The 26221-nt window shown below is 37.5% G+C and overlaps 1 protein-coding gene across 1 annotated transcript; it reads right to left on the bottom strand.

Moving 5' to 3' along the window:
- Nucleotides 1-26077, bottom strand: LOC142499185 (serum albumin-like). The gene is made up of 15 exons (XM_075608202.1): nt 25919-26077; nt 24582-24648; nt 21835-21967; nt 19810-20024; nt 18900-19032; nt 17139-17236; nt 15532-15661; nt 14496-14710; nt 11236-11368; nt 9995-10092; nt 8310-8448; nt 4112-4335; nt 1873-2005; nt 1602-1656; nt 1-142 (listed from the first exon to the last, which is right to left on the bottom strand). Exons 1-14 carry the CDS (start codon nt 25995-25997, stop codon nt 1612-1614), a joined length of 1842 nt encoding a protein of 613 aa, XP_075464317.1. The 5' UTR covers nt 25998-26077; the 3' UTR covers nt 1-142; nt 1602-1611.
- Nucleotides 26078-26221: the final 144 nt, after the last annotated feature.

The following is a 26221-nucleotide window of genomic DNA, read 5'->3' as shown; positions in this document are numbered from 1 at the left end:
AACGCTTTCAAAGGCTTTATTTATTCATTTATTGTAGCAAAGAGTTGAGTGCTTTAGGTAAATTATTTTCTTTATTTCTTGAGAAACTTTTTCCACATCTGGATTGTAATAGATGGATATCCTTCCTCAATCTGTTTGCAGGCTATAAGAGGAAAAAAATATTGTCAGAAAAGCATTTTTTTTTTAAATGTATTTCTTTGTTTTCTTTGTAAAAGAAAATGAAAGAAAATAAAAACAATGCATAGACCGTGAATATATCAACATAGAGTAAACATATACCAGTTTTTTTTAAAGACACGAAGCAGATAAGACTCAGCACTCCTTGTACTTTTATTGCTTTAATTCAAGTTGTATACAGTGCTACCTACTATCTTGGCCACTTACAACAAACAAATCAATAGTGAAAGTCAAGCTTTTAAGAAAAACAAAACTGCCCAACACACTTTTCAGCAAATATCTAAATTGTACTCATTCCAACTATAAAGTGTCACACAATATTGTACTTGTAGAGGTATTGTAAATAAATTTAATTTGATGATATGGGTAATAAACATCATTAAGGCTTCACTATTACCTTGGACAAATTATTCTGATCTCAAAATGTATTGGTAATACTGAACCAACAAGCAACCCAACCTGTTCTGAATACATTCTAATGATTCATATTATATATATATATATATATATATATATATATATATATATATATATATATATATATATATATCTTTTTTTTTAAGGTATGAGTAGCTAAGATTTAACATCTTATGATCTTGGCCCTCACTTTGAGGATGTGTGATTGTGCAGAGCAGGTTGATACATAATGTACAAAATAGAATATAATTCCCTAATGCCAGTTTGCATGGATCATCTTTTTGGGAAAAGCATCTGGCCAAACATTCTCTTTCAATAAATAATTGTTAAAACAATAGATGGGTTTACTAGCTTGTTTGTGTCACTGAAGGATAAGAAGTCGGGCTATGTAACTGCCAATGAAGCAGGAAAAATGTAGCCACGTCCTTTTATGTCCTGAGCAGGAGCACATTACTTTATCTCTGTGCCCAGACCCCAATAAATAATTTAAACTGGGGAAGTAATTAGGGCCTAAAACATTCAATGTACAACACAGTGTAATTCAGTACTTATTATAGTATTGTTTGCATGATGCTGTCTTCATTAAAGTATCAGTAGTGTATTTGCTTATACAGTATACTGTACATAATGTAAGTTTCTACTGAGAACTATTTTTTACAATCTACTGCTGCGGCCAACTTCAATCTTACAAATGCCCGTAATTTTCCGGGGCTTTTTTTGGCTGGCGCCGAACTTGGCCGTACTCAGCCACATCTTCCCCTCCCCTCGCGACCCCCTGGCTGCCTCTGCTCCCCTCTTCCCGCATCTCCCCTCCATTCCCCTGTCCCATGTCCCCTTACCCGGGGTTGCCAGCGGAACGTGTGACCGGCGCCACAGTGACACGCGGCACGCGGCACCAGCCGCGTGTCACCAGCCGCGTCTGCCCGGAGTCTGCCCACACATTGCGGTGGCGGCCGCAGAAGACTCAGCTCGGTCGCCACTGTAGTGTTATAACTCAGAAGTCTTACCTGATCCTTGTTATGCTGAAATCACACGTTGACAATGTTCAATCAGGATTGGTTTCTGTAAAAACAAATAAAGGCATTATAAGAAGAAGCAGGAAAAACAGCAGAATTGTCAGTGACAATAGTCTAACTATGTCAATGCAAATCCATATCTTCATAACTCATGCAATGCAGCAAAACCCTGAGGGAAATGTAACGACCTCCTGATTTGTTTACTTTTTACATTCAGATACTGCATTTGTATATTACATTATACAGGAATTGTATGATGTACCTCTGTATTAAAGCACAACTGGTGATCATCCGCACTGCAGCACTTTTGTGACATGTTGTTGAAAGCTGTAGTCATTTCAGTTAGCTGGTCTTGGACCAAATGAGGCTTCAGTTTCAAGAGTGTGATGAGCAATCTGTAAATAAAATAAATAAAGTGAACTTTGTTTCAAAACTCCTTAAATACATTTTTTGTACAAGGCCTAAGACTTTCAAACACTGCGTCTTGACCTAGTCTGTAATTTCCTCTTCTACTAAAACAACGGACTGCAGCTGGTACTGTATCTTTTGTCACATGTCTCTTTCTTCTCTCACGTAATACAGGGAAATGAATGAGATGGCCAAATATTTGGGGGCTTTCCCATAAAGAATTTAATTGGTTTATAGGAAAGAAGAGAACTTTATTATGTAAACACCGCATTTCAAGTGCACTATGCTTTAACACTTTGTTGCACACATTCATGTCTATTTTTATCTTTATATACAGGCATACCCCGGTTTAAGGAAACTCACTTTAAGTACACTCGCGAGTAAGGACATATCGCCCAATAAGCAAACGGCAGCTCGCACATGCGCCTGTCAGCACGTCCTGAACAGCAATACCGGCTCCCTACCTGTATCAAAGCTGTGCGCAAGCGGGGACACTATAGAGCCTGTTACACATGCGTTATTTACATCAGGTATTCCCATATATGACGATTGCAGTACAGTACATGCATCAAAAAGTGGAAAAAAGGTAGTGCTTCACTTTAAGTACATTTTCGCTTTACAGACATGCTCGGTACCATTGCGTACGTTAATGTGGGGTGTGCTGTGTGTGTGTATATATATATGTAGAAACCCTCTTATTTAACTTACTTGTTACCTGCTCTTTTCCTTGTGACTCTCTGGGTTAAGAATAGTTTTTAATATTTTTGCTGCTTGAAACAATGTTTCATCCCAAGAATGACAGGACCAACCAAGAGAATCAATAATTTAACCAGATGTTAAGCCCCAGTGATAGTTCCCCAGTTAATGCAGCTGTTAACCCCCATATTTTCCCCAGGTGCTTTTAGAAATAAGATAGCAGCCGCCCTGCACCAGAAGGCCAACTAGAGTAAAAAAAACAATTAAAAGAAACTTATTTGTGTTTTGTCACAGAAATTGTAATTATACTCTCAAAAGTCTTTAATTCAATAAAAAAACATCAAAATCAAAATAACATTTCACTGACAAACACAAAGAATATTCACTTAGAACGTGCTTGCTAGGCACACACCCGTCTTTTTATTTATAAGCCAAGAACGTAAACAAACACACAGAGGTCTTTTGGAGAGGGCAATGTAAGCAGGTGTCTTTTGCAAAATGGGGTTTTAAAGGAAGTGTGTGCTTGATACAGGGTCTTGCACAACAGGTCTGGAGCTTATTTGCCAAGATATGGTGGTCTGCTGTGACAACTGTGTTTAAACTCACTTCACTGCCATGTGTACCAAGATTTGGACCACCAGGTCATTGGCTGCATTGCTAATGTCACTGTGTGTGTAATTTAGCTGAGCTTTTTTCTTGCAAGAGTTTTGGAAGTTCCTCTACATTCATAAATAATGAATGCACATATATTATTTATATTGATTGCTACCATCCTATTGAGACCTGTGACTGCCTAAAGCATTTAATAACATAATAGGTGCATTTACTTTTAGTCAGTGTCAGTGTCAATGTAAGCCTTAATCTTTCCTTTAACTCACAAGGAGATAACTTCCCTTGGTCTTCTCATCAGTAGTCAAAGTGAATGTAGAAGTAGTTGGTTATTTCTGCGCATGCCTGGGCGGCAATGGCTGCTGGCCACTTATGCATATGTGCAGGTGGTCCTGGCTGCTTCTGCGCTTGCGCAGGCCGCTTCTGCGCAGGTGGTGCCGATGCTTCTGCGCATGCGCAGACGGTGCCGACGCTTCTGTGCAGGCGGTGCAATCAACTTCTGCGCATGTGCATGCGGCACCGCCTATTTAGTCACTTCCGTTACACACTTTCGTCTCCACAATGGAGTTCTGTTCTATGAAAATGTACTAAGTGCCAGGAAAGAAGTTTGCTTCAAAAATTAAATATTAAAGCTACTATTCACACAAAAAATCATGCAATAGAGTTAAAGTCTCTCAACTGTAAAGATTGAAAAAGTGGATACACAGATGAACTTGCAGCTACAGTATAACGGTATTCCATATAGATCATGGACTCATAAGTCAACATCAGAGCGTGTTATCACTTACTCTTGTTTCTTTGTAGGAAGTTCTTCTGGGGTAGCTGTACACAAATCTGCATTGAAGTGAAATGTTTCATCTGTGATTGCTGGTGGTACATAGGTCTCATCAACATCAAGACCAGTAAAGCATGATCTTCTTCCCGAATAAGAGTCATTACAGCAGTGGGCAACTTTATCATTTATATGTATTTTCTTCTGTCTTTCACACATTTCACTAATTATTATGCTCAGCTAAGTAGGGAAACAAGAGGAAATATAATTTAATTTAACACCATCAAGTAACAAATTATTGTTGGTTATAAATGCCGGACGATTCACTGTTTGAAAAATATTTTTGACTTGTGACATGATGTCCTCCGTGTAAATACACATGGTCACCTATACACTAGACATCCCTGAAGCCATTATTGCATTTGGTTCAAAACTGATGTTTAAAGAAATTATGTACACCAAGATTTATAATACATTTAGTCTAAGATCTGGGAAGCTGCAACACAGATCCCAGCTGCTGAAAGAGCAAGCAGTTAAACTATTTGTAAAGGACAACGGTGTCTGGTCAACTTGGGAAACAACATCCATGACAATCCTTCACTCCAGCCTCAGGAACCTCGGCATTCTGTTATTAAAATCAATAATACCACACCACGGTGTAATGTTCACATGTACAGTATATTGTACGCAGTGGTAGAATTAAAAAAATAACAATGTATGACATTACTGTTGCATTGCTGAACACCTCTGGCCTCTCACTAATATTATCAATCTAATAATAAAATATGAAAACATTATGCACACTTAGGCGATGCTTCATTGTTTTGAATAATAGAGTTAATGGGAATGCAATAAAAATTTGTTTGAATGTTTGTTTGGTGGAACAACCTCCTTTGTCTTTTTGCATAAAGTATTAATTCGTTGCAGTCATTTTGAAGGTAAAACAAAAACTAAGGATGGGCACATTTCCAAGACCCGGTGTGTCCTAGACACTCATGGCTTGGATTAATCTGGACCATGTGTTCGGATTTAGAATCCAGATCTAGAATCAAAGTGACCGAAAACACATTTCTACCTCAAATACTTATTCGGGTCCATCTTCCAGCTTCTGACCTTCTGATGCCCCCTGTAGTTTTGGGGGGATCAGTCATCGGGAGGGGAGGAAAAGGGAAAGGGAAAGGGAGGGAAATTTCTCCCCTCCGAGAATTTACAATACTTCCTCCAGTGTAACTGTTGGGACCACAGGGGTTACTGCAGCTCTGCCTGAATCCTCTTTCCTATGTATTGTGCATGACTGGCTTCCTCTGACACTGGAGCCAATTAGCAGGGGCCAAGTAGGAAGCATTGGAGCTTTAGTTAACCCCTGAATAGCCTGCACTTTACTCCCTCATGTCACACAACCCCCCTTCCAACTCTATCCCCATGTCACATTCTTGTTCCCTAATGTTACTCTCTCCCTTCCATGTCACTCTCTACCACATATCACGCTCTTCTTATGCCATTAACCAAATCAGCAAGGCCTGCTTCTCGGCGCCCCGCTTTTCAGCGAACCGCTGATATGGCGGCACCGAGAAGGGGGCTGCCATGTCTGCTCATATTTCGCGCATGCACAGAACGGGCTGTTGCGCATGCGCCGAACGGAGGTCACGCATGCACACAAGGGGGAAATTGGCAGGTTGCGCATGCGCACAGCTGAAAATCGCCGGTTCCGCTTTCCAGCGATTTTCACTATATGGCGGGCCCTTAGAACAGAACCCGCCGTATGCCCAGGGCCCTGCTGTATAATACGTTACCATCCAGATTAAAGCAGATAAAGCTAACGAAATGCTTTTATTTGTGCGAAATATATATAGAAAATGGAAATATTACTATATGCTCATTTGGATGTCTTAGACAGGTCTGCAACCCTGCCTTTCACCATTATCACCCAGCACACAGTGCTTCCACTGCAGCAAGGAATTCTGGGAAATTACATGCAAATGAGCACACAGTGCCACCTTTTGCTACAAAACCATATAACATGGTTCCCCTATAGGCTTAAGCTTGCTGCATTTCACAGCTTTGAGCACAGCCTGGGTTAAGATGCATAGCCAGTAAACCCACCCACTAACAGCCGTTTCGACCTTAATGGGTCTCATCAGTGTGGGGTTGGTTATACTGTCTTAGCAAAATGAAGCTTAGAATAGGTTTCACCACACTTAGTTAAGTTATGGTGGGTATATACTGTATATATGTATATATGTATATAATATATATATATATATATAAATATAGCCAATATATAGTATGGGTGCTTAAAAGCTGTGTGAATGGCGATGCATCAGCGTAAATGGGATCCACGTGAATGGATATTCCAGGCAAAAGGTGACACATTGTGTGCTCATTTGTATGTAATTTCCCAGAATCCCTTGCTGCAATGGGAACACTGTATGCTAGGTGATAATAGTTGAAAGACCCGTCTAAGACATGTGACCGTGCTCACAAGTGATATTCTTTATTGGCTATAGGTTAATGTTTTTTGTTTTTTGTTGCCTTTTTCACCCACCATAACTTAAAATGTGATATATATATATATATATATATATATATATATATATATATATATATAGTGACAAAAACCCTCCACAGCAAAGCATATGGACATGCAAATGAGCATACAGTAATATTTCCATTTGCTATATATATATATAACAAAAAGCAGCAGCCAGCACTCCAAGCAACAAATGTAAAGTCAATGTGCATGCTCCATAGAAATCAATATAGAAACCCTGTCTTCCCATAAGAGAAGGCACAAAAGCAGCAACACTCAGATATAGCAAAAAGACATGTATTAGCAGTGACAAAACAGCATACTATAAACCCGGGTTTATAGTGTGCTGTTTTGTCACTGCTAATACATGTCTTTTTGCTATATCTGAGTGTTGCTGCTTTTGTGCCTTCTCTTATGGGAAGACAGGGTTTATATATATATATATATATATATATATATATATATATATATATATATATATACAGTGTTCGACAAACCTATACATTTGCACGCCCCGGGCGAGTGGATTTAACATTGTGGCGAACTCCTATTGGCCCAAGCAGCACACGTGTGGTACTAGGTGGCAAGTAGATTTTTCTGTTCGGCGAGTAGATTTTTTGGTGATTTGTCGACCACTGTGTATATATATATATATATTTACACACACATACACTCACAGCATATCAATATGTTAAAGATGGGCACAAACATCCATACTTTTATTTTAAAAAGAGACATTTTATCCCATAATTTTTTAGAAAAATGTATCCAAAACCAAAATATTAATTTTAATTAGAACCAAATACAACAACAAAATACAAGTGTCATCTTTAACAAAAAATCACATAAGAGGTAAACTTCTGGTCTGGACCTCAACTTTGTACGCAATAAAGTTTTCTGGAGAAAAAATAAGTGAATCAATAAGTAAGTAATATTTGCAGTTTGCTGATGTGCTGAAAATCAGTCGGTATATTAATCTGATAACCATGCAACATTTTATTGCACAAAGCAAGAAGGTCTTTTTGGTCTTTTACACAGGGAAGTCTGATTGCATCGAGTTATTCAGAACTGATGTTGGTAAATACCATAAAGTAATCTATGACTTAACCAAATGTCAATGAGAAAACAGATAACATCACAACACATCTAAGAATATTTGATTGTGTCAATATTTTGGTAGACGCAGAGATTTTTATGAAAGTTCGTATGTGAAATGTCAACACAATAAATATCTAACACTGCATTGTAAGTTAATGTCTCACATTCATGTTTGTGGATCTCAGCTCAGTCTATGAGTAATTCCTCTGCATGTGCAAATGTGGCATCACCACTATCTATCAATGATTCACAAGATGCAGAAGGAATAGTTCAACCTTGCTTTTATCTTCTATAGTTTGTACGGTATTTGTAACTCGTACTGTATAAACAAGTTTGGCACTTAATACATTCCAGGATTAATCAATGCAGTACCACAGGGACTTGCATGACTTTGATGTTAAATGATATCAGTGTAACTACAGTAGCAGTTATTTGGCCCTGCGAGGCAATAAAACAGAATTGATGTATATCCCAGATATATATAATATATATATATATATATATATATATATATATATATATATATATATATATATATATATATATATATATATATATATATATATATATATGTATTTACACTCACCCCTCCTTCAGCACATGGCATTTTCTGGTTTTCAGGCAGAGCACAGCACTTTGATCCTACGTCTGTCATGTGATGTGTGATTTCAATCAATGACTTGTGTGTCACCTGTGGCATTTTCTTGGTGTAGCGTACCAGTAACCTGGAATAAAAATATGCACATCTCCATCACAATGGAAGCTATTTGAACAAAACCCTTTGCTCACTCTAGCAGTGTGTGGGAAAAAACAGAAGACGATTTTATTAATTTCTGGTTGTCTAACATTTTGACTTCTTGAATACTATTTTAAATGTAGGGAGTACAAGGGAAAGATGTCAAGATACTGTTCATGAATATGCAAGTGAGCATTACTAAGTGTGTTATTTGTTGAACAATGTACACGTATAACTTTAACCTAATGTATTGAGCAACTTATTTCATCTATTGTGTTGGAAAGAGTGAGCAACCCACTCATGGGTTTGTGTGCCATTTCTGCATCCACATGATGCTGGAAGCAGGTTAAAATGCAAACACAAACAGCCGGTGAAGTACAGTATCAATTTACATGTCACAAGTTCCCAACTATTTTATGATGATAAATTCTCTCTTATTTTTCCAATGTAGTCATGTTATGTCAATGGAAACTCTTAGTTACATGTTTTCTAGACACAATATAATCAGCAATATTATTATACATTACAAGGTTAGAAAGACTCAGGACATGTCTGATATTAGTAGTAACAAAAGACAAAAATACCCAATGCTACATACAATGTGACAAAATACATAGTTAAATACTTCAATGTTCGTATTCTCATGAGTAAGGGTCATTTAGTTAAACCCTTTGGCCAAAGCGTTTTAAGCCAGCAGCCATTTCACGGCATGACCAGAATGCAGGTCCTAACACTACCTGTACAAAATTCTCATTTACTTCTGCAGTGGAGGGAGAATGGTTTGAGTGGACCTGTCCTGCACAAGTACATGGAAAAACCTGCTACTTAAAAAGTGGGGAGGGGTGAGCTTAAACCTAGGGAGGAGGGGCCACCAACCTCCAACTAAATGATACCGATTGGAAATTAAAATGAATAAACACACAATCCCTGCAAGCTCTAACCCCAGAACCCATCATAATATATGTTAAAAGGAGTGCTACTGAGCGTGGCCAAATGTATACAACAAAAGACAAAAATAACTGGTATCAGCTGGTTGGAGGTTGGTGGCCCCTACTCCATGTGTGTAAGCTCACCCCTCCCCACTTTTTATGTAGCAGGTTTTTCCATGTATCTGTGCAGGAAACAAATGACCGAAGGGTTTAACTAAATGACCCTTATTTACATTTTGTAACATTGGATGTAGCATTGGATGTATTTCTGTCTTTTGTTGTATACATTTTGCCACGCTCAGTAGCACTCTTTTTGACACAAATATATATGTCAGGGGGTTGGTTCTGGGGTTAGAGCTTGCAGGGACTGTGTGTTCTTCTAAAAATAACACCGAAAAAATTACCAGATGTAACGGGTTTAAGGTTAGTACAGTGTGTGATAAAAAAGGCACTAACAATTTAAAAAATATATATTTAAAGTGCAGCAAAGTGAATAACGTTATACATTATCCAAATAAATATCATCTTAACAGCAAGTTTGAGAATCATTTCAAGAGCACCAGCATGAAACAATCACATAATTAAACGACTACTTGGTTAACTTACACGTTTTGGAACAGATAGTCACCCAGTTTTTGCTGGATTGCACAATTCGTCTCTAATAACGTCTTGCTCTCTTTGATTAAATTTATGAGCAAAGCTTCCTGTTTGAGAAAACAAAAGTAATTTGTTTTTTAAATGAACAAGTGCAAAAGGCTAGTGAGGTTTAATTAATGACTTCTTAAGGCTCAGGTGCACTAAGCTCCCTTAGGCTAATAGCTATTTCAAGGAGTAACACTGGGCTAACCTACTGCTGCGGCCGAGTTTATTCGAGCATTTGCCCGTTCTCGGCCGCAGCAGTAACCTGGCGTGCGCCGGAGGGTGCCGGGCGCGCGCCGAAGCAGCGGAGGAGCGCCCTCCGATCGGGGCTTTCTTCCTCCCGCTGCCGGGTCCGCCGGGTCCCCCGGAACCCCCTGCCGCCGTCCCCCACATCGCGGGACACCAGGGCTCCCTCGGGGAGCCCTGGACGCGCGTGCAGGGGGCGCAGGCACCCGATGACGCGTGACCGCGCATTGGTGATGCGCGGCACGCTGAGGGAGTGCGGCTAGCACGCTGGGGAATCCCCCGGCTTGCGGTGCTAGCCGTGCTTCAATAAAACGTGTCGCCAGTGTATAATCTAACTTTAATTTAGGTTAGCCCAGTGTTACTCCTTTAAATAGCGTATTGTTACATTTTTCCAGGTATTAGTGCTAATGTTATGCCAAAGAGGTGTTCCCCTTAATATCACATATCCACTAAAGGCTGTTCAGGTTACACAGGAAATTAATGTTATTTAGGTCAAACCCAAAGTAGGCATTACTCCCATCCAGACCCTGAAATATAGGTTACCATTATGTAAGACTTGCTTAACACATGGCTTTTTTAAGTGAACACAATGTAGTGCTAACTTACCATACACAATGTAATAATAGTTAACGTAACACAGTGTAGTGCTAACTTACTTAACACAGTGTAGTGCTAACTTACTTTACTCAATGTAATACTAACTTACTTAACACAATGTAGTGCTAATTTACTTAATGCAAGGTAGTGATAATTTAACCTGCTGTTAAGCCTATTCTAATGAGGTATAACAATGGCCTTTGTTTTTACATATAATTACCTTTGTGGATATGTGTTAAACTCAGGAAAAATAATGCCTGTTACTAATTTAGTTAGCCTGATGTTATTTGCCTTCATATAACTGAGCTTAGTGCATCCAAGCCTAAATCTCTTGATGAAAGGTGTAAATGAGAGTTGACACATACTGCATCCTTGTAGCACTCAGGAGGGTTTTCTGTTGCACAGCACTTGTCAAGCAAACCTTCATACCCTTTACCAATTGTAAGAAGCAGTTCTACGGAGAAGTCAGGATGCCTTCGTGAATATTCATACAAAAATCTGCAAAAACAAAAACAGTTTTACTTGACTTTATATTAGAAATACACATACCACACATAGTCATTATGTTACAAACACAGGGCCATATTCAGAGAAAGAACAACCATAGATGCAGTTGACTTAAGGGATCCATCTTCTCAAGTGCCGAAACGCTGTTCTAAAGACCCCACTTCCTCCACCCACCTCCCCGGGCCCTATGTGTGGTGCGGGACCTTACCAGGTGCTAGAGGAGGAGCCCACCCAAGTGGTCCTAACACAGAAGCTAATCCTACCGCCTGAGTAGACTCCCTCCTTTACCACCATGTAAGGTCTCGCTCTACAGGCACAGGAAGTGAGGCCCACCAGTGCCAAGTTCTGCCCCTGATCATATTGCTTTTATTCACTCATTCCTGGCTCACCTTACCGTCTCCACTCTTGTTTTTTTTTAAATTTTTTATCCTTTTATTCTATAGCCATTTTTTTTAACCTGAGCTCTTTTTACCACAGCTCCTTCTTCCATGTTATTATTATTCATCCAATCATCCATTTTAATATAAGTTCCATTGGGGTCCCCTTTCTTTCAAGGGAATCAATTACCCTATTGCTGGGGTTTTCTCCTTCAGGCTTTTGCACTATAACCTCTTCTTTTGATGAAAGCCCTATAAAACTCGCTGTTCTGAAGGTAAGAGCACAGGTCTTGTGCAACACATAGAGTTTGCCAGAGCAGCAGTTAGCCTTTAGCCGTTAGCAGAATGGAGCAGTCCTGAGCAAAGTCAGCCTTAGTGACGTCATTAGTCGATGCCCCTGCCAACCTAACCAAGGCAACATAACCACGTGGAGTGGAACAATGGAAGGTTTGCCTTGAGCAGAGGATGCAGCAGGCTGCTAGATAGCTGGGACCAGAACCACGGAGAGAGGGGGAAATTGCAGTGACAGTTTCCCGGCCTCGGAGACTGCAGGGTGCCCTGCTGGCGCTGGATCTCAACAGCAACCAGGCTCTGGCTCTCCCAAGCTCCCATGGGTTAACTGCCTCTCTCTCCCCTCTCTGTTTCACTGGTGCAAAGCGGAAGCTGGTCTGTACTTCAAGAGTGTGAGAAACAGAAAGGCAAACATCTGGAATGAGGCCCGCAGGAGCTGGGTAGAGCTGGGGCCCAGCAGCCTCAGACCACCAGCAAAGTGTGTGTGTTGTATTTTTTTTGTGTGTTGCATTTTGTGTGTGTATTGCATGTTGTGTGTGTGTTGTATTTTGTGTGTGTTGCATTTTGTGTGTGTGTTGTGCATTTTGTGGGAGTGGTGCATTTTGTGTGTGGTAGGGGGTAATTATTGCGGGGGTTGTGAAGGTATGTGGGAGCGAATTGTATGGGTATTGGAGGAGGGGTGTTTGTGTGCTTAGTAGGAGCAGGGCGGAATGAGTGTGAGGAGGGGAGTGATTGAGGGAGTGAGATTGAATGAGATGGTGGTAATTGTGATTAAGTGATAGTGGAGATGGGGGAGGGTAGTGAGTGAGAAAAATGTACCGGGAGATAAGAGGAGGTGACTCAAAAAGGGTATTAAATTGCGGGATAGAGGCAGGTCACAAGGCCGCCAACATATGAGGGTGCCTCAGTCGAAGCTCTAGTAATGGGCCCCAGGAAATCTGTTGGCAGCCCTTGCTTAGACACCGTGGGGCCTATTCACTAAATCTCGATAAAATTAGTGCATTGTTGATCAGCTTTGCATTGTTTTATTGCGCTATAAAATGTGTGTCAAAACGGTATTCACTAAAAAATAACAGCATTTTTTTAAAGTTCGGTAAAAAAATTCAAGATTGTACTACTTGGTTTTTGTATTTTTCTAAGTGTTATCACGCTACAAGTGTTTATTTAAGCTGCAACCTGGAAGAGCTGCATGGCAGCTGCGTCTCCATGCACGAGTGTTACAGGCAATTGTGAAGTTTAAATATTAAGTTTAATACTAGTGTGCAGGAGCAGGGGGTCTCTTGAATAGAAACACATTGATTTCAGCCTCGGGACCCCCTACTTCCCAAGATACAGGCCCGGAATGAGGTGCCGGTATCCCCCGCCATTTTTAAATCATCCGCGTCATGTGACCGGGTGATTTAAATACTGCAGGAGATACTGGCACCCCATAATGGTGCTTGTAACTCGGGAAGTAGGGGGTCACCGAGGCTGAAATTAATGCGGTTCAGCTCAGGAAACCACCTGCTCTCACACACTAGTATTTTAAAAATAAATAAAACTTCATTACCGTAGCGGCTAGCCGCTAAGGTAATGAAACTGGCTGCAATTTTATTCTTACGGCACAGGATTGATACCGGAGGCCGGTGGGGACCCCTGGAGACCCACGGGGACCCCAGGGAACAGTGCGGACCATCGGACCTACGGATCCCTCTCGGTTCCCGGGGGTATCCACGGGTCTCTGGGGGTCTTTTGGGGGCTCCGGGTTGGTCCCCGCCGAACTCCGATTTCAATCCTGTGCAGTAAACATAAAAGAAAATGCTTTTATGCATCTTGCAATGTCATTACAACCAACCTTTAGCTGGTGCCAAAATATTGCACAATTGTAAAGTGTGATATGCTTATCGCTGCTTAGTGAGTAGCAGTTTCTGGGGGGAAAAATGTACAGCTTTTTTTTTGTCACACTGTTAAAGCTTGATAAAAGGCCTTTAAAGTGCGATACAGCCCTGTTCTCGAAGTTTAGTGAAAAGAAAACAGGCAATATCGCTCTTTAAGGGCATTTAACGTGCATTAAGCCACTTATCAAAGTTTAGTGAATGAGCCCCTGTGTTTCTAAATCTACATGCTGATTGGAAGACTGTCTGGTAATTGCCACATACAGTAATTGCTGACGTTTTTACTTTACCACTGTGTGATGTTTACCATCTGCATCTACATGCTGATTTAAAGACACTTTTTAGTAATTGCGGCACAATTACCGACATACATCAACTTTTGTGTGATTCTTTTGTCTTTTTTTAATCATTTTCTGCTCAGCATTACAACATTAAAAGGTACTGCACATACTGTAGTCCTATCTTTTGTATATTGTATAACGCTATGTAAAAGCTAGATGCCTATAAACAGATAATAAGGAATGCTAAAAACTATCCTGAAAAAGCAATATTAAACAATATATAATTTTGCTTTACCTGGCCAGGAATAAATCCTTCTGTGCAGCATAATGTTCGCACACTTTAGGGTCCTCTATAAATTCTGTCACTTTCGGGGACAGGTCAGAAGGAATATCATCATTTTCCAAGTGGATTATGCAGTGTGATCGTTCAAGAAGAGGCTTATCACAACAACATTTTAATTTGCTTGATAGCTCTTCATGTTTTTCACATGTGTGCTTAACGAGTTTCATCTGTCAGATAGTAAGATCATTATTATTGACATGAACAACAACAGCTTTTTATTTTGCTTTACTCTCCCTTTATTTAACACAAACACACACATACACACACAAACAAACACATATATAGGTCTATCATAAAGTCTGAGATTTTTAAATACATGACTATAATTCATAGGTAGATTCTTTGTAACCACAACATTTATTTTTTTTAAATCCCCCATCCATATATATCTGTATAATATGTCATTTATATGTGAATGTATTATCTTGCTCAGCCTACAAATGTATATAATGGATGGTGCTCGAAAGGGATAGTGCAAAATGTGAACTTGAAGAAACAAAGGAATCCTACATACTGTAGCACTCTATGACCCCATGCATACTGTACACTGTCAATGATATGTGATAGTATTAAAATAAACTATTAATATTAAATCTTAAAAGGAGAGTGACGATTAAGGTGTCCCCATGTGAACAAAAGATAATTAAAACTGATAGTGTTTGTCTCGAACGAAGAGATCACCAATGGTCTCTGAATAGTTGATCTCTAATGAGAGATGTGTCTGTGTTCTTAGCTTAGATCCCACAGTAAACAAATATTTAATAGTAGATGCTACAGGTGATAGTATAATTCACCAATTGTCAGGGAGTAGATACATATTCTGTCCTGGGAACTGACTGAAATCAATGTGATAGCAAATTATTACATTTAATTATTATCAAATAATAAGGGGACTAAACATTTTTTATTCATATGAATTGCCCTAAACATTCTACAAAAAGTGACCTAATCATGGTTAACAAACTTTAATATTCTGTATGGTCATTACCCTTTCCACCATACACTCCAGCATGTCACCATTACAACAATCCTCGTGCAAATGTGTAATTTCATGTACAATATTTTGTACATTTTCAAATGTAGCTTTGGGATAGTTTTGGCTTACTCTGACCAATGCTCTGAAGAAAAAAGAAACAAACAACAAACGGCATGAAGTTGGTATACAGCCCCAGTACATGTACTTTAAAAAATAATATATATATAATAATGATTTTGTTCTTATGTGAACATTAATAAATAGTCTTTAAAAAAAACATATGTATGTTAAAACAGAAAATGTACTAATGAAACATTGCATTGCTTGAGAATAGCAGCAACATTATGATTGCGTTTTATGGGTATTACAATTGGCTAACAGGAATATTGCCCATTACTGAGGGGGACAGACAAACATTTTTGGGGGTAGGAGCTTGGGTAGGTGGTTAGGCCTCTCGGGGGGGTTGCCGTTGTTTAACCCCTTTATTACCTTAGTGATTAGCAACTAAGGTAATTAAGTGGGGTTACTAATGTACACAGGTAAATAAGAATTTTAATCAGTTAGTGTTAGGACCTGCGATTTCTGGTCATGCCTTGAAGTGGCCCGCAGGTTTATAAGGCTTTAGCCAAAGGGTTAAACTAAATACCCTTTTTTCAAGATATATATATAGGTATTTCACTGTGTATTTTTGTCATATTGGATATAGCTCTGGGCTCCCTTTGTGTTTTATTTTTGTAGTATACAGTGCCACGCCCAGTAGCGCTCCTTTTGACACTTATATACATATATATATATATATATTTTTTTTTTTGTGGTAATTTGGGAGGTTTAAATTAGCTTACTGGGTATCTGTGGGTTGCTAATGTATTCTAATATTGTTATTTTTTTTAATTATTATTATTATACTGTAGCTTAATATTACTATATTAAAATCTAGGCTCCCCCTATGTTGGTCTGACCCTCAGGAAGCATGGGATCTTTGGAGATGAAATAGATGGGGTCAGACCCCTGGCTTCAATCCTACAGAATGTTCAAAAATAATAATAAAAAGGGAGATTGCGTTGCTCATCTGAAAGGTGAGTAGCGGTATTTCTCTCCCCATCTCAAACAGCAGCCAATCAAGCAAAGCATTAACTCTTCGTGTCCCACTCAAAAGCATTGACCCCCGCAGCGTTTCAACTTCCGGGCAGCAAGACATGGGATGCCACAATCAGGATGTGTTCGGGTCTTAATCGGGACGTGGGTGTCTTTGGAACACCACTGGGCAAAATAAAGGCATTTAATCTTGTGCTCCTTTGTGATAATTTATTAAGGTACTTTGCTTTAATATTTGCACATGATGCTGCAGATTGCACTTCTCGGCAGTGGTAGCATGAGGCAGTTACCCAGTGCACATATTATACTTCGATATATCTAAATTGCACTGTGTTATTTTTTCTTTGCCCCATACAATCTGGAACAGCATATACCACACTACTTACTGTAACAATATGTGTCAATTAAAGACCAAAAAATTTTTTTTTACATTTTACTTTTACACAACACAATAGGGTGCAACAAGCATAATCAATATGTTCCATAACATCTGCCATGTGATATTAGTGCAGACAGAGACTTACATAGCGCTAATAACTCGGGGACCAAAGTTGCCTAAATTTGAGCATGTGTGTTTTCCTTCAGCATCAATGAGTTTTGTTAGCTTCTTCTGTCCTGTCATCTACAAGAGAAATACATTACTATTGATAAACTGCCAATAGCAAAAACAAGACAGCTTAAAATACCCTAGTGTCCTAATAATAAAGTTAAAAAATTGTCCTAAAAGCTGGAGAATTGCTCAACTCTGCTCTGTGACTGTTTGCAGGAGCGGTTAGCACTGAAATTGTTAAAAACATTTGTTATTTTTTTATGGCATCAGTGAATTGAAGGAATTCATACAGTATTACCCGTGGAACTATTCTCATGACATTTAATGTGGTCAGAGATCAGTATCAAAGTTACAACATATATCAATATACCATTTTAACCCCATTTTGTACATAATGGAGCTGATAATATTTAAATATAGTTGTGAGGTATAAGCCAACTGTTCACTCAGTGCCATATATTGACTAGATGTCCAAGCAACTCTACGTTTCTATGGCCCTGCCGGCCTGGGTGTACTGTATTGTGTGTCATTTATTAGAGGGCTTACAAGTCTGATCCATTGTGCATTACCAGCAAAGTAACTGGTTAAACTTAAAAAAACAATTTCTAAACCATGATTTATAAACAAATGCAAAATAACAATCAATGTTTCCAGTATGTATTATTATTTTACTATCTTAATCTGAGCCACCCTCACCACAACATGCCTATATTCTTCCTGCAACTATCGAGTTACTATTTGGCTTAGGCTCATCAGCCCAGACATGCCAGGACCTTCAGAAAAAGACGTACATGGAGCAATGTGCTCCCAGACATCCATGGAATCAGAAGAGTAAAATACAGACAGTGGTTGAACAAAATAATATAATTTTGTAATTACTGCAGGAAGTGTTCGTCGATTTGGTGCATGTGTCACAGCATACTGTGTTCATGAAATATATAGGAATGTAACAAACAGCAGCAGCAGTTTCATGATCAATTGCCTTCTGCTGCAAGGTGTACTAACTGAGAGAATAACTTAACCAACAGATATTGAGGGTCATATTTACTAAGATTTGCCCAATAAGACTTTCATGGGTCATTCAATGATGTGTTAAATAGCGTCTTATGGAGTAGTATTAGTTAGTAAATATTGGCCACGGACCATGTGAAATCCATATCGATCATTCTAAAATGGGAGCCAAATATTGTATGTATCTTTTGATTATATGTAAAATAGAACATGTAAAAGGGCAGTCCCTATTAGATCACAGAAACCTTGTAATGTACTCCCTCTTTTTAATAACAAGTGTTTCTCTACTTCTCTTATGCAGATTTTCCTCCTGCAGAAATTAGAAAGTCCCTTCTCAACACAAGTTTACAAACTGACTTACAAGAAAAAGAAAAAAGGTTTAGTAAGTAAACACCAAAATTACACATCCTGCTAATGTTCCCACTTAAAACTGTTACTACATTGGTTTATTCTTGGTGCTACACCATGGTGGTTCACCATAAACAGTATTTGGTGCTACACCATAAGATACCTTCCAGCATGGCGTAATAAACAGGGGCCTTTACAGCCGTGGAAGGGAGTGGGCTGTAAGGTTTCTTCTGGCACAGGTCTTATGGAGAAGCACTTTTAGTAAGTAATATAGTCGTACATCTTTAAAATAGTGTAAATGGCTGTTTGCTGCTATGTTCTTCTAACGATCAGACACAAATCAATCATTTTTCAATGAAAACATTGCATACTGTACCCTCGTTATGAAGCATTGTGCTTTGTCTTCTATAGTGCAACATTCGAAGACTATGGTATTGTATAGTGTAGCCAGTCCCAGGAGTGCTGGAGAATATATATGTGGATTTCTCCTAGCAACTTCATAGATGTAACTGCAAATACAAGACACAAAGAAGGATTACCCATCTCACTCAGTGCCAGTAATTGTGATGATCTATTATTTTATTGAACAGTGATTTTCATGGTAAATAGAAACAGCACTTTTAATTAAATATATGAGGTGCACAGCAAGAGATCAATCAACCACTGATAACTGTAATCTCAATTAAATTATACAGTGGTGTTTTTTGTAGGGGAAAATATACCAGACCCTAAGTAAGGAAATTTAATTTCTAAACCACCATGAATAATTCAGATTTAAATAAAGAACTATGGTAAAAGAAGCATGTACAGTATGCCCACACAGTAAGTATTCCAGACCTATGCCTAATCATTTTATAATCACTTTATGGAGTTTCTTGTTGATCCCTAAAGAATGGTGCAAGAATTTTAAAAGTGCAGTACTGTATATATTGTACATAATTGTATTTCTCTTCTCTCCCCCCCCCCCCCCCTCTTTTTACCTATACACCTAAGGACTACTTGTCATATCATGTTGTTCAGAATATGCTCAAAAGCAAATCTAGATGTCATAAAACAAAAATGTGTACACTGATCATCACAGATATGCACGAAGATAGTGGTGGGGATACTTTTTTTATGTACTGTGCATGCAAGCAATATATCATAACCCTCTAACGTGGACAATAGTGGTGACTCTTCTGTATCCAAAATCAATCATGTAGAGAATCACCATGTTTACATAGATCTGTTGTTAATATTTACACCTATATTTATAATATACACATATACAAGATATTCATACTTACTTTGTTATAATCTCTGTTGGGTGTTCTGTGTAAGCCTTGCAATGTGCCTCTGGCTCTGGTCTCTTATACGCAGGAAAATCCTCTGCAGGAATATCTTTGTGAGACCTAAAGCATTGATTTCTATCAGGATCCTGCTTTGCACAACATTCTGTGGTCCAGCCGTACGAATCACTTATATGTGGGGCTGCACAGATTGTATCCAGAAATAGGGTTATCTGTAGGAAAGGAAAGACTACTAATTAGAGCAACGTCAAACCAAAAAAGCAAAACTACTTGATCAGAGAAAAACAAATAAGTGTTTGTACAGGTGACACTTAACTGTATTTGTGGATCATAGTTGTGATGGTTTGTAAAGATTATAGACAGTAATTAAAAACTATTTAGAATACTCCTGATATAGGAACCCGAGTAATCCTGCAAGTTCGCATCTTTGTACATCACATTGTCCTAACATCACTGTTATAAAATTTGGAACATAGAATTTGACAGCAGGTAAGAGCCACTTGTAAATATTTATGTAAAAATCTATGTTTTTAGATCAATGCATTGTTTAATTAGGATGAATTGTATTGTTTTGTTTTGTTAGAACTGTAATGAGTACAAACCTATAAGGAAGTACAGAATATTAGAACCATGTATTTTTATATTTTGTTTTCGGTTTTTAATTAATTTCTGTTTATTTGATTGAAGCCATGTCTTTCATGTCTGAATCTTCATTGGGTAATAGTTTTGCTGTATTATTTTTTTAATTCTTAAAAGCCAGAAATACTTATACCTATATATATATGGATATGTGATAAATGCATTTATATTTCTCTTGCTGATAAGGCTAAACATTATTTAGTTTTGCTAGTATTAGTTTTTTAATTCTTATAAGCCAGAAATACTTATGTATATTTGGATTCATGATAAATGCATCTATATTTCTATTTCTAGGTAAGGCTAAACATTATCTGTAACAATCATGCACCATCTTAGTAGCCCTGTCTTGCACAATCTCTAGAGATATGTCTCTAGAATTGTACCTTGAAACACCAAATGTAAGAAATAAAAGTTCCTAATGCTTGGAAAGGCTTTTCTTGGATACATCTGTGTTTTGCCCCATAATTGCACCTAAAAACATTTTATTGCACCAGTTTTCCCCATAATTCATTTACTACTAAAATATAAATCAGTGAATGTAGGTATGGACTACCATCCTATAATCCTGATGTCAGACCTTGCAGTATTATTTGCCCTTCGTAAAACTATATTCATTCTAACGTTACATCCCAAACATGTTAATATAGTTCAGAGTGGACAGCGACAATGTAGAGCAAAGGAGCACAGCAGCAAAAAATAGATGGCAACTCCAAAATAAACAAAAAGGTATTTAATTCACCAGCTTCCGCTCTCAGAAAAAGAAAGACTTTCGTGTCTTTCTTATTCTGTGAGCGGAAGTTGATGAATTAAATACCTTTTTTTTTTATTCTGGAGTTGCCATCTATTTTTTGTTGCTGTGCTCCTTGCTCTACATTGTTGCTGTTACCTCTACTCTACAGGATTGCACGCAAATACAGAACACTGCACTATTGAACTCTTTCCGTATAACCCCAGGGACAGGTAACGGGCTGTAGCCTTTATATGCTTACCTTTTGTCCTGTTAAAGGGGATGCTTTATGCTTATGAGGGGTTTATATACAAAGACCATTGGTTGTGATAGTCTTAGGGACACCACTAGGTTATTTTGTCCCCCGGCATACATTTATGGACATTTATTTTCATGGATGGATGCAGTGCATTAATCGTTGTTTCAAAGACATTATAAATAATACTACTGGCAGTGCACACATTTATATTTGAGCACCATTTTTTCTCACATATGCTCATAGTTCAGAGTGGGCCAAGCATAATCCTCAAGCGTCATTAAGTGGAATCTAGTAAAGCCTGTCCTGTTTGGTGGCCTTGAAGACAGTACGAACAACCCTGGGTTAATGAACAGAAGCACAATTAAACAAAGAATGAATAGAAGCATCAGTCACATACCAGTGGTTTTTCACAATCCAACAATTTAGCATTAGCTGCACAGGACTTTGCTAGGTCAGTGATGTGATGCTCCAGTTTACTAAGTTCCTCAAGAGAGCATTTCTGGAGATTCTGTGCGAGCGTGACCAGGACTCTAAAATAAATTAATAAATAAATAAATAATGTGCATTGTATCTTGTTTTTTTTTAATTCAAATTGTTTGTTAAGGTTTAGTCATATTTTGTATCTTGAATTTTTGTAGTTTGTGTTTTGCCTATATCCTGTACACTCACTAAACATACTGTAATCAAATGATGGTTTCTAATCTATATTAGTAAATATTGATGTATCTCTCCATTCCCCACAGGATATTCTCTTCCTTCACATGTTGGACCTCGGACCCACAGACACATTCTATTCTACTCTCCTCCCATATAATTCTATTCTGATATTGATAATCCTTCAAAATATTTACCCCCTCCTTTCATGTCTTCAACACTCTCATTGCATATTTCTGTTAGTAAAGCATGTCTACAACATTTTAACATTTTTAAAGACAATGTCATGACTATATTATTTCAAGAAAGAGCAAAATACAACCCATTATCCTAACATTTGGCATTCCCGTCTTAATTATAATTGTAAAAACTGTTGTACGTCTGAAAGAAAATACAATTTATTTCAGCAATTAGTATCTTATTTATTATATTTATCTAGTAACATATTAGAGTATATACATTTTTTTCTACGTGTTGGACTGTTGGAGTATTTGATTTAATACAATTTTGTATAATTGCTTTCTCAGCACAATTAGATCAATCACTTTGGGTATTATGTGCATTGTTCCTAATCAAGTAATGTATCTCATTTATCAAATAGGAGTTATATATCAAACTATATAAATAGCATACAGACTGTCAGTGATTAAACACATCACTGCTGAGAACTGATCATTTTATTAATGTTAGGTGGACCAAAATGATCTTAAAAACAAATACAACTTGATACATAATACACATACATGAACATAATACTCTGATTCAAAGAAACAAAATGTATAGATTTTAAATGGTATTGAAAACTACAGTATGTATTTCATGTGATATTGTAAAAATTACAATGTGCATTACAGAAGGAAGCCCTTCATGCACGAGTTGTTTAGAAATATCAGTGCAAATAGTCATTCCTCAAAACAGAAATCCCCCGATAGCTATATTAGTTTAACTCATATAATGTTAGTATTTTGTCCCAGAAAATGTCCTGCTCTTTAAAATATATATATATATTTAAAAAACTTTTTTTAGTGCTACAAATAATCATTTTCTTAATATCTAGCTTCTGCGGTTACCATGTTAACCTTTAGACTGCACTGGGCTATGGGGAGAGCTTCATTTTAAACCCCTTATACTGTATCTCCTGAATAGAGAATCAGATCTAAAAAAAATAAAAACAATGTTGGAAGGGGCAAGAAGACATCTCTTAAAGTAAATACAAATGGCAATTAACATAGGCTGCTGCGTTAACATACTTTGCTCTGGTAGTACAACTCCTTTAGGGTCAGATTAAAGAACAAAAGTACAGTACTGGCATCTTATAATTCTGTCTTCCAAATGCATGTGTCTTATCTGCACTGTAACTACTGTGGCTATGTAATGGGGATGAGTAGGTGAGCCTAGGTTCCACTTAGAAGATTTTTGAAATTGAATTAAGCAAAAACACCACACAGTGGAACACCTTTTGTATCATTAACATAATTGAATATCTGTTTAGAAGGGTGGGCACTTTCACTGGGTTTTTTTTGGTTCTAAAATTATTTTGGGGTTTTTTGGTTGTGATTCTTACATTGTTTCATGCCTGATGTTTGTTTTACTCATACTCAATTGGTTTTGGTATTGTATTGGAATTTAAAAAAAATTTGGGAAAAATGTGGTCACATTTTTCACACTCCAATTTTCCTCCAAAAAAAAAAAAGAACACAAATAAGAAAATGAATAAAACAACAAATTTAAAAATGAATTCTGAGATGAACCTTTCTTGGGTTCTGGCTGAAATCTGAAAGCCTAAAACTAAAAAACACAATAACAAACCTACTGTATATTACAGTATACCGCAATGCTTTTGACTTTTATTCGATTCTGGTGATAGTGTATCCAACAAAAGAAAAAATACAGCAGCCATGAGAAAATTGCAATGATCAAGGTTGACTCATGAAGCAGTTTTCGCCTTCAGAAAATCACAAATTAAGATAATCCCCCAAATTTTATTTAAAAGCCGAATTCAATTTCTTAAAAAAAAAAAAAAAAAAAACTTTATTTAATTGTAAAATTCAGTTTCTTTAAAAAAGGGAAATGATCGAGGTTTATAACCATGTTGGACCGTTAGGAACAGTTCTGGAAAAAACGGTGTCCTGAAGAAAGTAAGCATAAGACCCCGTAATAATGTTAAATATATTGTATTGGAGTGTATTACAGACACTACTCTGGGTTGCCTAATACTGATGTAGAATTTACAGAACTAATGTTACCATGTACACTATGATATTTAATCCTGTGCACTTCATACATAACATCTAGCCGTATAGTAGCTCAGTCTGCCTTATAAACAGAAGACATGTTTTTATAGCCCATTGATTACTTAATAGATTGTGATTGATGCATACTGTTGGATTTATGAACTCCTTAATGGAACTCTAGTACTTTTTTGCATTAAATATATACAGTAGATGAGCATTGACATTCAAATATACATTTTATGGACAAAATGCTTACAGGTTTTTAAAGTCCTGCTCGGGTAAAAGCTGGTACACGTCAGCAATGTGCGTGTGAGGGTGGACCTCTGAAAAACAAAAAGAGTAATTGTGTGAAATTCCTTAAACAAAAATAATAGGGTCTATTAATTAAGGTATGAAAGCGACAAAAATGAGACAGGAATTGAATAAACGCTTGCCAATAACAATGCATGGCTTGCAATTGGATTCATTTTCTTTGATATACAGTATATGGATTTTGCACCCAGGAGACTTTGATAAGTACAACTTACATTGTTGCATTTCACTGACTCCAATCACGCCCTTTCAACTTCACAGTGAGGTTTATATCTCAAGTTCTCCTGGTTGCCAATATTGCTATGAGATATCTATGTAATCATTAAACTCCAGTTTCCATTCTTTGGAGCTTATTCTATATCAGCCAAAGATGATTGAAATATATTGACATTTCGGGTGTGAGCAACCCTATCGGCTGCTTGTGCTTATATAGGCTAAACCCCCTTTATGTTTTAACCCAAATGTCAATGCATTTTGGCTTCTAGTAACAGTTCTGTACCTAGAGTGGAGTCTTTGAAAATCAAAAGTTATAGTAACTTGGAGACAGGTGGGCAATAAAGGCTGCAAAACTGAGTCATGTAAAAAGCCTCCAATGTATATATTTTTAAAAAACTGCACTGCTTCCTAATAGATTTTTTCTTTTGGTGCTATCATTTGCCCCAGTTCTACAGCTGGGAACTGATGGATAATGTCCCATTTCCTAATGTGTGCATAATTGCATAATATATCTACACGTTAAATAAGTTATGGTGGGTAAAAACGTAACAACAACTCTCCATCGTAAAGCATACAGCAAATAAAGATATCAATAGTGAGCACATTTACATCTCGGATAGGTCCCCAATCCTAATTTTCACCATTATCTCTTAGCATACAATGCTTCCATTGCAGCTAGGGATTCTGGGAAATGACATGCTAATGAGCACACAGTGCCACCTTGTGCTTCAAACCCATTCTAACATGGACCCCTATAAGATTCTGAATAAAGCATCACACAGCTTTTCAGCACAGTCTGGGTTATAGAGGTGCATAGCAGTAAAACCTATAATAGATCTAAAAATTCAGAGTAGTTAAAGGCAACATATTTAAAGTACATTTAAATACTGCTATAAATATAATTTTAATAATAATCTTATAATGCTTCACAGGGGAAAAAAGTATTTGTCAAATAGTTTACTTTACAGTGAAATGTATGTAAATAGTTAGATATCAAATGAAATATTATCGGCAATATATGACATTTCAATAAAAACACCTTTCAGAGATTATTAATTATCTTACTTGTTTCTCTCTTGTGGACATTTCTTGATTCAGTTAATGTTGAGCTAAATAACAGAGAAATTAGGATGACCCACTTCATGGCTGCAGATTGATGAGGGAGGACCTCTTAGAAGCCTGGAGAAGATGTAGAGAGAAAATATCCCCTTTATACTGTTTTTAGCTAACATCTGAAGAATGATTAACCAGCCATGCCATATTATTTCACATTTGCCCTATTGACTAATCCAAAATTAAATATTTGTCCATGCCAAGAAATATATTTACACACATGCATATTATGCTTTTACTGGCCCTCTCTTCTTT

The sequence above is a fragment of the Ascaphus truei genome, chromosome 1, assembly GCF_040206685.1.
Source record: "Ascaphus truei isolate aAscTru1 chromosome 1, aAscTru1.hap1, whole genome shotgun sequence".
NCBI lineage: Eukaryota > Metazoa > Chordata > Amphibia > Anura > Ascaphidae > Ascaphus > Ascaphus truei.
This window is presented reverse-complemented; position numbering and strand designations above follow the sequence as displayed.

What these genes read in the sequence shown, in the direction of transcription:
- LOC142499185 (XM_075608202.1), bottom strand. Translation starts at nt 25,997, where the DNA reads ATGAAGTGGGTCATCCTAATTTCTCTGTTATTTAGCTCAACATTAACT. An exon ending in TGCCATGTGCTGAAGGAGGG is followed by an intron (nt 4,336 to 8,309) that starts GTGAGTGTAAAT and finishes TTCCCTACTTAG; the next exon opens with CTGAGCATAATAATTAGTGA. An exon ending in AGTTGTGCTTTAATACAGAG is followed by an intron (nt 1,657 to 1,872) that starts GTACATCATACA and finishes TTGTTTTTACAG; the next exon opens with AAACCAATCCTGATTGAACA.